A 13,184-nucleotide genomic window follows, 5' to 3' on the forward strand; every position below is an offset into this window, starting at 1 on the left:
TCCGACTATGATTATATAATTTTATTATGATTTTATGCATTTGTAAGTCATAGTTAATCTTGTGCAGTTTTTATTAAGAGAAATATATTCTAAATTGAGACAATATTCTTCTTTCAACATTAACGAGGTAGTTATTGGTGAAAGAGTTATGTACCCACAACATTTTTCATTGTTGCATACCCTTTATTTTCTCGTAATTATATTTCTCATGAGATTGATGGTATGTACTTCTACAATTTTTATGATTTAATGCATTATTATACATTGATTCATGTGTAGCTATATGTTTTCTTTTTACGTAGTCTATTTTAAATAACCACACAATGTGCGGGTAAAAGACCTAGTTTTCACATATATATATAATATATAAAAGGTTTTATGCTTATACGCGTCTCATAACTATAACAGAAGTTACAAAGAAAGTTATAAAATATGTTACGTTGTCCATTTTCATTTCTTTATTTGTCTTTCCATTCTGTTTAAGAGACATATATATCCAACGTTATTTATAAGGTAATTCAATATCAGATGTTTATATTTGCATCAGTCCAAGTTGTTCTTTCACACAAACACCTTAATTAGCATGTCACGTCAGTTTTTCACATATTCTTTCTATAAACATCTTTTATTCACAACAATAACATATCTCATCCCTTACAAAAAACCACATAATTTCTACATCGCCTAGTTTCAACAAACCATTCAACCATTTATATCATTTCCCTCTTCATCATTTCTACAAACAACTAAAGCTTGTTTCAACAAACCATTCAACCATCTATATCATTTCTCTCTTCATCATTCCTACAAACAATTAAGGATGAACATCCTCCTTTATGTCACCATCTACATTAACACTCTTTTTACAAACAACTTCGACATCATCCTTCTCACAAATATCTTTGATGTGGGTAGCCTAAGCCCACAAAACTAGTCATCACTATTTCACTACCACCAATATACGACCACTATCATATTTGGCACTACGTCACTTTCATTTCCCCACCATTTTCGATCAAAGAAATGCCTATATTTTCATTTTTAATTTTTCACGTTTTCTTTATGGGATTATTCATTATCAAAACCATGATCGGTCTTCATAATTTAAGTCTGAAGGACGAATTGGAAAAAGACCCAACCCTTGATGAATTCAAGTATATAATATTAAATTGTTGTTAAATAATGACTAAAGGGTATACGACATCGGGAAAACCTTACCGTATAATGATGAAGTCTTGCACGTACCCTAGACAACGAGATGTTGACCATAAGCCGTTACAAGTATTCAGAGAGAAAAACCCCAAAGTTGTGTCATCCCTAAAGATCGAACTCAAGACGTTGGATAAAATCGGAAGTGTCTTTTCCTATAACTGTGCTAGATTAACCTTTAATAAGCTGTTAAATGGATAGTAATTTTCATCGTCGTAAAGAGTTTCTTTATTTTTAACATTAATGGCTAAATGTTGAATAATTTTTACCCTACTCTAACTATATAAATATTCCTAAATTCGTCAATGTCAGGGATTATATCTTCAATTTAATAAGCGAAAGTCCCACAACTAAAACTGGAATGCTTGTAGAGTTTCTTTCTAGCGTTGCCGTGCACATAGATTGGGTAAGCCAACTCTACTTGTGAGCAGATGAAAGCGAATTTATAGACTAAGGTCTAAAGATGATGGATCCGAGATAGAACCAAAATCAAATCAAATCAAATCAAATCAAATCAAAATACATTAGCTACGTCTTTAGCTACTTAAAATTAGTTTTAAGTAAGTGGCATAGAACATACATGACCCGGTTGGTTATGAAACTTATCTGGTTACATCAATAATGTCCACAAATCTACGTTATGAAAAAGCACTCATGACTTATCTTTATAAAAAAGGAGAACTTATGCAATTGTATGGTTCTTAAACAAAGATGAACAGTTAACTTGTGAGACAACTTGATGAAGTTGGTTTTCTCTTCTCTTTCTATACCATCACATGTTATTTTGAAAAATCAAAACGAGTCATATTTCATATATCTATCCGCAAAACAATAATTTAAGTTGAACTATATACTTTTACCTAATCAACTCTATATCGAGCCCTGAACTATACCCTAAGAGCCAAAAGCATCCACCAAGTGGGCTAACTCACTTCGAAATAAAGTAGTATTTATACAAAGGAGAGTTCCACGAAGTAGTATATATATAACAATGAATTTCTTCGTAAGCTGATTGAAACGTTATTATTGGTTTTCTAGTTTTTGGGCTATCGATTTGGTCTTTTATTAGTTTGTTTTTAAGTTAAACGGGCTAGCTCTAGTTTGTTATGGGTTTCTTTGAAACTCCTGAAAGGCTGAAACGAGATAACTTAATAGCTGTATATATGGGCTATTCAAGGTCTACACGAGATGGACTATATAATTTAGGTCTGAAAGAAATGGGCTAATCTTATATCCCACTGGGCTTATGTAAATCCATATGTGTTATGCAACGCTACCCAAAAGGAAAATAAACAAAGATGGAAACTCTTGTTTTTCATTCGTTATATGTATTACAAAATTTATTGATTAAAATCTTATTTACAAACCAAATAATCTAAAAGCAATAACCCCAATTATGGCAGGCTGGTAGCTGATAATTTGGTACCCCTTGTGCTTCCCATTTAACACAAAAACACCCCATAAGAGCCTAGATGTCTATGGGTGTCTCTTAAAGATATAAGCTCCCTACCCTACCCCATAGATAATGTGACCTTACTTTAATCCCTAAAATTTATTATTAAAATTAACTTGTGTTTGTTTAGCCCTACACTCTACAAAACTTATACCAACTTTTCCTAGTGGTTATGGGACCATTTTGGCATTTAGCTTGATATGGGATGGATTAAAGATGAAACTAATTAAGTTTGGTGTCATTAGGTTATCCAAATAATAAGTTGTTTATTTATATCATTAGTTTGTCTTCTTTAATTGTTTGTGATATTCCGATCACTAGTGGCTCATCATAACAATGATTGATTTCTAATATTATATTGAACTCTTATTACATACCAATAATAATCATCGTTCTTGATTGTGAAATCTAAATGAAATCCCTAGACTATGCAGGAAAAAAGAAAAAGGATTTTGGACATATTGAATTGAACCACTGTAATCGGTTCTTTTCATGAATCATGCTTAATTTCAAATCATCGCTTAAAATTCGTTTTGTAAAATTTTTTCTTCATTCATTATTTTTTTTTCTGATCCTTCGATAAAAAGATTCATTCTCTTCATAAAAATAGGAAGTAGAACCGATAAAACCAATAAAGATGTCGTTTTCCATTCATACCTGGAGTTGAACTTCGAAAGAATTGAACGAGGAGCCGTATGAGGTGAAAATCTCATGTACGGTTCTGTAGAGTGGCAGTAAGGGTGATTTATCTGTCAACTTTCCACTGTTACCCCAAAAATACGTAAAGAATTTAGATACTTTTTACTTTATTATTATATTATGAGAATGAATTCTGGGATTGCCACGCTTGACAAAAAGGACCTTGTTTAATCGCTATATATAACTATGTAACTAAATTTTGTAATGTATGTGTATATGGTTTCATCAAACAACATTTTAAATATTCTGATAAATGCGAACAAATAATATTTTATAATGAAATGTGCGGACTCTTGCTTTTTCTTAACATAAATGATCAATTCTTACATTAATCTTAAAAGAAACAATATCTTAGTCTAAGCAAGTCTATGTTACTTGAAACTTTGAATTGGTTAATTGGTATGTTTTTCTGATTTTTTACCTCAAAAATGAATGCTATTCACCGGTTTGAATATTGAAAACCATCATGTATCACCAAACTTTAACCTAAACCATAATATAATATTACAAGATTGGCCAATGTTCACAAATGATAACTTGTAAAACATATCATTAATTTTGTCTTCAACGCAATGTACCATAAGTAATTCTTCTCCTTTAAGGATTTGTGGAACATATTGAATAAAGCAAGTTAATTTTGAAAAACCTCCCTTTAAGTGTCTTTGGTATGTTCAATTAACACCTATCAAATTCTTTTGATTTAAGTGAGATGAATAGATATATTAAAAAAAAAAAAACCCCATCGGCTGTATATTAAAACTTGAATTTTAATATGTGCATCTATTTTTGTAGTTATTTTTTAAAGATTAAAGAAATCCAACCAAGAAAAAGCAAACCAAAAAGTAATAACGGTGTTGGGAGTAAATAATTTTAAAAAGGGGACACACAAAGGGGAAAGAAAAAATAGAGGGGGTGAAAAAGACAGAATACCAAAGAAAGGTTGGACACCATAATGAGTAGCTGTGGGTCTTGACCATGGTCAATTGGTAAAATCATTCATCCTCCATGAAAGGCAGGTTTCACCTTAAAAGTGCCGTAAAAAAACTTACTCTGAATTTATTTCGAGTACTCGTTAAATATATCTATTTAATTTTCTTTTTGAGAATCTAACAACAAAAACAACAATAATACACATTCCAACAAAAAAGAAAGATATAGAGAGATATGTTGTACACAATATCATTTATACATGAAAGTAAAAAAAATGTTTTAAAAAAGACCTCTAATATAGAGTTTTACACTTGAATTTTTTTTTTTTAACAGCAATGAGAAGGCAAAAAAAAAAAAAAAAAGAGAAAGACTTCTATACCTTGTTTATGGAGATTGAGTATTGGTGTTTTTCCCGTTTAGCATCTCTGTAAGAACTTTAGCTTTTTCTGTTTAGCTAGAGCTTTTTATGAAAACACTCTTTTTAACTTTGGGTAAGGTAAGATTGTTTACATTCAACATGGAGATTGATTATTGTTGTTTTTCAAAGCCCACCGAAAAGCCTAAAGTAGTTTATTTTAAACAAAATAAGTAAAAAACTAAGAAAACAAAGCTAAAAAACCCTTTTATGTTTTATAGAAGCTTTAGATGTTTTTTTAAACAGTTTTAATATACCAGTAAGGAGCTAGATAAAGAGAGAAATTACATTACAAACATGTAGTAGGAGGACTATTCAGCCAATCTACCAAGCTAAATTTAGTCTTGTATCTATATCTAAAACAAAAAGATGATCTCGTTGTTAACTCATCAATCATGATCGCTTTGGATGTAAAACTTGATCCGAAAAGTAATTTATTTCAAAACAGAAGCTTTATTTGTTAGTTTTGTTATCATTAGTCTCGATATCAATTAAGCTAATCTTAATTGATTGATTAATTTCGTTGTTGATTTAGTAGCCTGATCCCTTAAAACACATCATTAATTTTTTTATTTTTTCTTTGAATGATAAAGAGATGTTTTTCCTAGGGATTCTGTTCACTTTGGTCTTGCAATATTTTAAGGTTGTCTAAAATAAGAAAGAAAAGAAAAGAATTTTACCATCATCATGACTGTAAAAAACATACCACACTTTTCTCTGAAAACACACACACACACACACATATTCCTTTTTTTACTTTTCAAAGTAGTTGCAACACTTCTTTCCTCAACCTCTCTATAACTCTCACTCACTCACACACACTCAGAAAAAAATCATCATGCAAAATCACATTCCAAATTTCACATTATTCCACACCAACTTCTTCTTCACAATTAAATACATTATTTCAATTTTTTTCTTTAATGGAACAAGAAAAACAACAACTTTCTGACATTGAACAAGTTTTAAACTTTTTAAGAAAAAATGGGCTTTCAGAATCTGAATCAGCTCTTATGGATGATATTCTTGAAAAATCTCATCTGGGTTCTTTTGATTTCCAAAGATTTATATTCCCAGTTGTTGTTCCTTCTTCTCTGCCGCCGTTGCTCAAGATTCTGTCAGCCCCTCCGCCGCCGTCGCAATCGGAGATGATGGATGATGATGAGGAGGAGGTTAAAGTTGATGGGTCTTCTTCAGATGATGAATTTGTCAGCTTGAATTCATCTACTACTGATTTATGTTCTTCTTCAGGTATATATATATACACACACACATACCATTTTGCTAATTGGACAAAAAGTTTTAAGTTAATTTAGAGGGTGTTTGGATTGCATTGCGAAGAGATTATCTGATTATCGCATTTAGAGGATGCAAATTAGTAGAAAAAAAATGTTTGGCAGAATAGTGATATGAAAATGCAGTTTTTTGAAAAAAGTTGAAATGCAAAATCTGTTTTGAAAAAGCAATTCCAAACACCCATTAAGTTGGATGTGATTGATTTAATTGCAGGTGTGAATGTGATTTTTATTATTAAGTTGGATTTTGGGACCACATCTTGGTTTGTTTTTTGTTATATTTGATTTAAAGTTCGGTTTTTTACCCAATATGGAAATGGCATTAGAATTGATAGTTATGTTTTGAGTGTACTAAGCACAATGTGAAGTATAACTTGGGTTGAAAATCGGTCTTTTAAGGCCTTGTAAGAAATTAATGACAAAAAGATAGTACTAGATTGTCATATACTGTAATTAACAACCGAATTAACTTAACACTATGATCGAAGTTCTTAGTAGCCCAAAAATTAAGGCTATAGAAAGAGTTGATGATTCTAAATTTCTAATTCACCAACAAGTTTTAGATACTCGGCCCGCTCTTGAGTCTTGACCACCATGCACCCTTAAGATTCTTAAATGAACTGATATGAATCATAAAGACACTGCTTAGCTCACTCTAACCGGATATCAATATTAGTGGTGATCAGCACCAAAATACATTGATTGAAGGTGAAAGTTTGTGTGGTTTTCTCATGTGGATGTGATTATGAACTTCATGTTCTGTGTTACAATTAAGTTAGTCCTATAGTAATAGATACACTTTGACTTTTGTGGTCTAACAAATACTTAGGACTACTGGACTAGGACTAATAAAGTAATAATGGCATTATAAAATTACATCAAGACTTAGCTCTAGAGTTGGTAAACAGGCGTTAGGTAATGGGTCGATATACGTTGGGTTTAAGACAGATATTTTGGTGCATGTCAATACTGCCAGGGACAGAATAATCCACCAACATTTAGTTATCCATTTAAAATACTTTGATCCATAAATAGCGTAGTAGATATGATTACGAAACCAATATTATTTTAACAATATTCTAACTTTGAATTAATTAGTTGTTCGAATGTTTGCTAGAGTTTATGCATTTGAACACGAGAAAATAACCTCAATACCCAAAAGAGTCTAAGAATATACCATTTTACCCAATTTTTTTGCTTTTGCACAATTTATCCATCAAAATTGCAAAGAGGAGCCTTGCGAATCTGCGAGACACCCCTTTTAAACCTTATTTCTTCCAACCTCCACAGTCAAAATTGCAAGTTCCTCCTTGCGAAGCTTGCGAATATTGAGTATTTAGTGCAAGCTTGAAAACAGTTGGTTAACATGGTATTCTTAGGCTTTTTGTGTATTAAGGTTATTTTATCTTTGCATAGACTATGATCTCATCATCAACAACAACAAAAACTAATTCCACCAGGGGCGAGGTATGGGGGAGGTGACATGTAGATAGATGTACCTCTACCCGAGGGTGGAGAGACTGGTTCCAGAAAGACCTTCCGATGAGTTGAATATACTTTGAACTCATTTGAGCAATTTCCTCTATATTTAAATCTATTATCTTTTAACTTAACCAAATTGACCTGCTCTAGTTAAAACTAGAACCCAATTTAACTGATTCATAGGTGCGAGGTTTAACATTGTCACATATAGTACTGCCAATAGTGAATGTCATCATCTAAAAGATTCAGATTCAATAAATAACTTGTGATGACTGCAGGATGTAATGTTATTCTTAGTCCTTAGTTGCTTTGACTAAACAAGCTCAAGATATTGATGTGTATTGACTATTTTGGCTGATTATGGTTTGTGCAGAATTCACAAATCCATATGGAATAAGAACAAGAGTTGTTAGTTCTCAAGCTTCATCTGATAGGTTGTCCCAATTTGGTACGGCTCGTGATTACCATGATTTTGACTTACAAAATGACTTAAACTGGTACACGGAGAGAGATGAAGACTATGCCATGCCACCTTTATTTGACAACTCGGATCCATTCAGTGGCCCAACTGAAGACAAGTTTGTAATGACGTCAGATAAAGAGAACCAAGATGAGAATCTTCAAATGTTTCTTGATCCTATTTTAGACCCTTTTGAACAAACTAGTTATCTGGATAAACCGTGGCCTTTAACTTCCGTCGGATATGTAAAAAAAGATGGTGTTAAAATCACTGATTATTATGATTTAGATGGAAAGTGTGTAGAGCGGGATCTAAACGGTGCCACCCTGTATGGGTCTTTTGAAGGAGATAACTTGAAAGATTTTATAGAAACTGAGGCGGCATGTAATTCAAATATATGTAGTTTTTGTCTTGAAGAAAATAAAAGAAGTTGCGATTGTTGTCTTGTAGTGGAATCTAAGAATTGCCATTTACCACAAAATCAGATGGGCGACAAAGATGTTGACCTTGACATGAATACCGCTTGCAAGGGTGTACATGGAGGAAATTTACATGAAGATCGTGAGGGTGATGCTTCCAAACTCAAAGAAAGTGATGCTGCCAAAGTCAAAGAAGGCGATGCGGATGCCACCAATAACGAGCTTTTGATGCATGCAAACGAAGATGAATATGAAGTTTTTGATTTACGAATTATACACAGGAAAAACCGGTTAGTGATCAATATTAAAGATGGGAATTGGGTGGAGGTGGCAAAACAGGTGTGGTAGGTGATGTAATTAGAGTTAAAAGTAGGTAGCTATACATCTTGGTTGAAAAATGCTGTGTCGCAACTTGTTGATAATTATTAAATAAGAAAATGACTCTTTTTTTTGTTATTGAGTTTATAATATGATTTTCTATTAATAAAACAACTTAGGACTTTATACACATTTGAATACATGTTAGATGACCGTTGGCATTTATATGTTACCTAGATATGCTATGAAACAGAAACAACATAAATGGACCAACTTTATATAACTGGGTAGCAGATAAGCCACGCCGCCTCTACAATTGGGAAGTTATTATTATTATTATTATCGCTATATTTCTTATAAGTTAATGTTAAATGATAAGTAAATAACTCGTTTTTATGGCATTTGTAGGACGGGGTTTGAAGAAAATAAGGATCTACCGATTGTTTTAAATAGTGTGATTGGGTCACGATATTGTGTTATAGAGTATCTTGGTTCAGCTGCATTCAGCAGAGTTGTACAGGCTCATGATCCCCAAATGGGTATTGATGTATGTTTGAAGATCATAAAGAATGATAAAGATTTCTTTGACCAGAGCCTAGATGAAATTAAGCTTTTAAAGTTTGTAAACAAGTATGATCCAGAAGATGAACGTCACATTTTACGTCTCTATGACTATTTCTATTTTCAGGTGAGAATCTGACAGTACGTTGATGCATCACCATCCCATTTTGCTGTTTTTTCTTATCATGTTCTTGGTAACCTTTCAGGAACATCTTATAATCGTGTGTGAACTTTTGCGTGCAAACTTATACGAATATCAGAAATACAACAAAGAATGTGGCGGGGAGCCTTACTTCACATTAAAAAGGCTACAGGTTTGATATATCCGTCTGTCTTAGAAGTGGCAAGATAAGTGGGGCGGGTATGTCTTGTACACTGCAAAACTGGTTGAGTTGGGTCGACCTGAAACACTTTTTGTCTCATTTTTTAAGTTACCTCTTGTAAATAGTTAGTACATAAGTTTGTTTACAGAAATGATACAGTTCAAATAAAAATCTATGTTTTCTGAAGAAAGCGAGCTAAGAGGTACGCAATAAAAATACATTTTTGGTGTTTGACATGTGTGACCCGATAGAGATAAAGCATGACCTAGCTCAACCTGTCCATAAATTGGGTCTAACTTGCTGCCTGTGTTACATATTTATTAATACTTATCTCGGTGTTCAGAAAGTGTTGACTTTTGAAGGTAAAAAACAGGTGATAACAAGGCAATGTTTGGAGGCATTGGAGTACTTGCATGATCTGGGTATCATTCATTGTGATCTGAAACCCGAAAATATTCTTATCAAAAGCTATAGCAGATGTGAGATTAAGGTCATTGATCTTGGAAGTAGCTGCTTTAAAAATGACAATTTGTCACTATACGTGCAATCTCGATCTTATAGAGCCCCTGAAGTCATCATTGGGCTTCCATATGACCAAAAAATTGATCTTTGGTCTCTTGGTTGCATCTTAGCGGAGCTATATTCTGGTGATGTATGTGCTTTACAGGATTTGCTTAACGCCTTAACTTTAAACTTTGTTTAGGCGTAAATAAAAGAGGTGGCAAAAGGGGCGGGTAGAGTGGGTTGGGTAAAATGGTCAAATTGGGTGAAAATTTTTTTTGTGTGGATCAAGATGGTTAGGGTTGGGCTGATCAGAGACTCTCATTTCCAATAACTTTAACCATTTAATAAACCCTTCACTCTTGGTGTGTCAACTTTGATTATAAAAATATAAGAACTTTATAATATATTACGAGTATTATATTTGAATAAGTGATATAACAGGTTTTATGCATTAAAACTTCAGGCAACTTTTAATTTGTTTCGATCCATTTGACCAGTTTTCTTTTAGCTATATTTTTTTACCTTACCCGTGAGAGTTAACCTGATTCCACTAATTTATAAGTACTGGAAAACTACTATCTTTATGTTACAGTCCAAGTGTCAAATAACTATTTGTATTTTCAGAATTGGTATCAAGTTATTTATGAAACGATCAAAAGTCAATGATTGCTATGAGATGGTTTGACAGTTATCGTAGATACACATAGAAGCAGTGTTAAGACAATAGGTCTATAGAAAGTAATGAGGTATTAACTTGATTATGTTACCTTTATGGAAAACCAGGTTCTATTTCCAAATGATGAACTTGTAGTTTTGCTTGCACGGGTGATTGGAATGCTTGGACCAATTGATATCGAAATGTTGGAGAATGGGCAAGAAACAGACAAGTATTTCACGAAAGATTTTGATCTTTATTACTTAAACGAGGTTTGTTTGCTGAATAATCTTCTAAAAAGAAATTTACAGCGTAGATATATATATATATTTTTTTCTGTAATTACAAGTTTTTATGCAATTATTACTGGAAAATGATTGGTGCTGCTAGCAGCATCTACATTTGGGGACAACCCCTCCCAAATGACAGTTAATTTTGTGAAAGTCAGAGGGGTAACGGGTCAACATAGTTTCCTGACAAAATATCATTATTCTTTAGTGTAAGTCCAAATGGGTCGATCGAGTCTGCCTAATAGTGCCAACGAAAGTTGTTGGGGTTTTTGTTCAATTACATCTCATTCGTCTGGTCTCAATGTACACAGGAAACTGATCAAATGGAATACATAATCCCACAAGAAACCTCACTGGAAGAACACCTTCAAGTTTCTGATGCACTCTTTCTTGATTTTGTTAAGAGTTTGCTTGAAATTAATCCCCAAAGACGGCCAACAGCCAGTGAAGCATTACAACACCCATGGCTCTCTTCACCAGTATAACAAATATGAATCCTAGTCCATCCATACCCAAATGGGCCAATTGTCATGGTTAGGGTCACCTGGCTGGCAGGCTGCACCACATGAGTCATGCAATGCTTGTCCATTGACGTGCCAGCCTGTCAATTTGAATCTTGGTGCTTGCCCCGGTGAGCCACTTGGGCAGTCACAATTACGTTCATATGGTTGCCTGCATCAACGTAGCTCATGTAAATCCTGATCTAAACCAGGGTCGGCCCGTTGATGGTTTTTTTTTTTGTTGCACATAATTGGTCTTGTGAGTTGTGACCCCTTTCGTTTCGCTTGTCTTTGTTGGCATACCATGTAAATTCCTTATAATTCAATATATACACATGTCAAAGTTTTGATACATATGTATACAAGTTGTTGAGTTTTTCTTAATATTATACACATGTCAAAGTATAATGTAAGCGTATCAATATCATGCTTCATGCATATCGTTTGTATATTCGTTAGATACTTAGAGATAGAAAGTGTAAAAACAATGATTTTGTAATATTTGATACTCCATTTGTGTTTTTTCCAGACCATAAGTTTATAGCATTCAATTTTTAATATGTATTTAAAATTTCATTTCTGGTGGTAATGAATAATCTTTGTATGAAAAATTCTCTCATTTCATATATATTTTCAGTTACTTCCTCTATATGGGTATATCCACTAACATGGATTGGGTGAGGTGAATAATCAGGGTTTAGTGTGGTTAGGATACCATTTCCCGGTACCGCGGTCTCAAGTCCGCTCGAACCAAGAAATATAGGTACCCGTCCTGGTCCCAAGCCCCATTCGGTACCACTTCCCGGTACCGAGACAGGATCGGGACGGTACTGAGACGAGATCGTTACTTGAGAAAATATGTTCATCACTAAGTGTGGCTTGTCATCCCTATATTACGTGATCCAAAGATGGATCATTGCACTACGTGATAGAAAGGCCACATTGAATGTGCTAACTGATTAAACTTTATATAGTAACTAAATTGATTAATAATATTACAAATTCACATATATATTACATGATTAAATAAAATGTTTAGGAAAATGACATAGATAGTATCGGAAATTATGGTTAAATTGTTATGACATGAATGAAACTATTATACTCTTGTATTTATACTCGTACGTCGTACCTAATTTCAAAAGAGAATTACAACATAAAATTTGGAGGCTAAATGTCTAAATTTATCAGTTTTTGGTTATTGTTATTTGGTGGAAAAAATAGAGTTTTTTTCCAAACTAGTATAATGGATAAAATTATTTATTAAAATGGTATAGTTTCAAAAATATTTACCAAATTAGTATAATGAAAACAATTTGATCTTATTACATCAAACATCCCTTTTCTTTATCTTCTTTTTCTTTCATCATCTTCAAAATTACAAATTCCTAACTTAATATCAATCTTAATAAAGCCTAATCTTAACAACAAAACTTGGTATGAATAATTCTTTCAAGGTGATATATGAATAATCTTTTCCACATCCATTCTCCATCTATTTTCTTTTATTTTAATATTCTAATCGTTTTTAGTTTCTACCCATATTTGAATATCACTTCAATCAATACATGCACCACCACTTTGAATTTCCAATTCATTTATGTCTTTAGATTTGTATTAAGGTAATGAACGTAGTCTATCCCAAGCATGGGAGGCCTGAAGGGAGTGCAA

At 32.9% G+C, this 13,184-nt stretch overlaps 1 protein-coding gene across 1 annotated transcript; it reads left to right on the top strand.

The window, feature by feature from the left end:
• The first annotated feature begins 5,521 nt into the window (after window positions 1-5,521).
• Window positions 5,522-11,897, top strand: LOC122585511 (dual specificity protein kinase CLK1-like). The gene is made up of 7 exons (XM_043757636.1): window positions 5,522-5,957; window positions 7,857-8,652; window positions 9,089-9,368; window positions 9,448-9,555; window positions 9,938-10,216; window positions 10,852-10,995; window positions 11,325-11,897. The coding sequence occupies exons 1-7, from the start codon at window positions 5,630-5,632 to the stop codon at window positions 11,496-11,498; spliced, it is 2,109 nt and encodes a 702-aa protein (XP_043613571.1). The 5' UTR covers window positions 5,522-5,629; the 3' UTR covers window positions 11,499-11,897.
• Window positions 11,898-13,184: the final 1,287 nt, after the last annotated feature.

Source organism: Erigeron canadensis, chromosome 1 (genome assembly GCF_010389155.1).
Source record: "Erigeron canadensis isolate Cc75 chromosome 1, C_canadensis_v1, whole genome shotgun sequence".
NCBI classification, from domain to species: Eukaryota; Viridiplantae; Streptophyta; class Magnoliopsida; order Asterales; family Asteraceae; genus Erigeron; species Erigeron canadensis.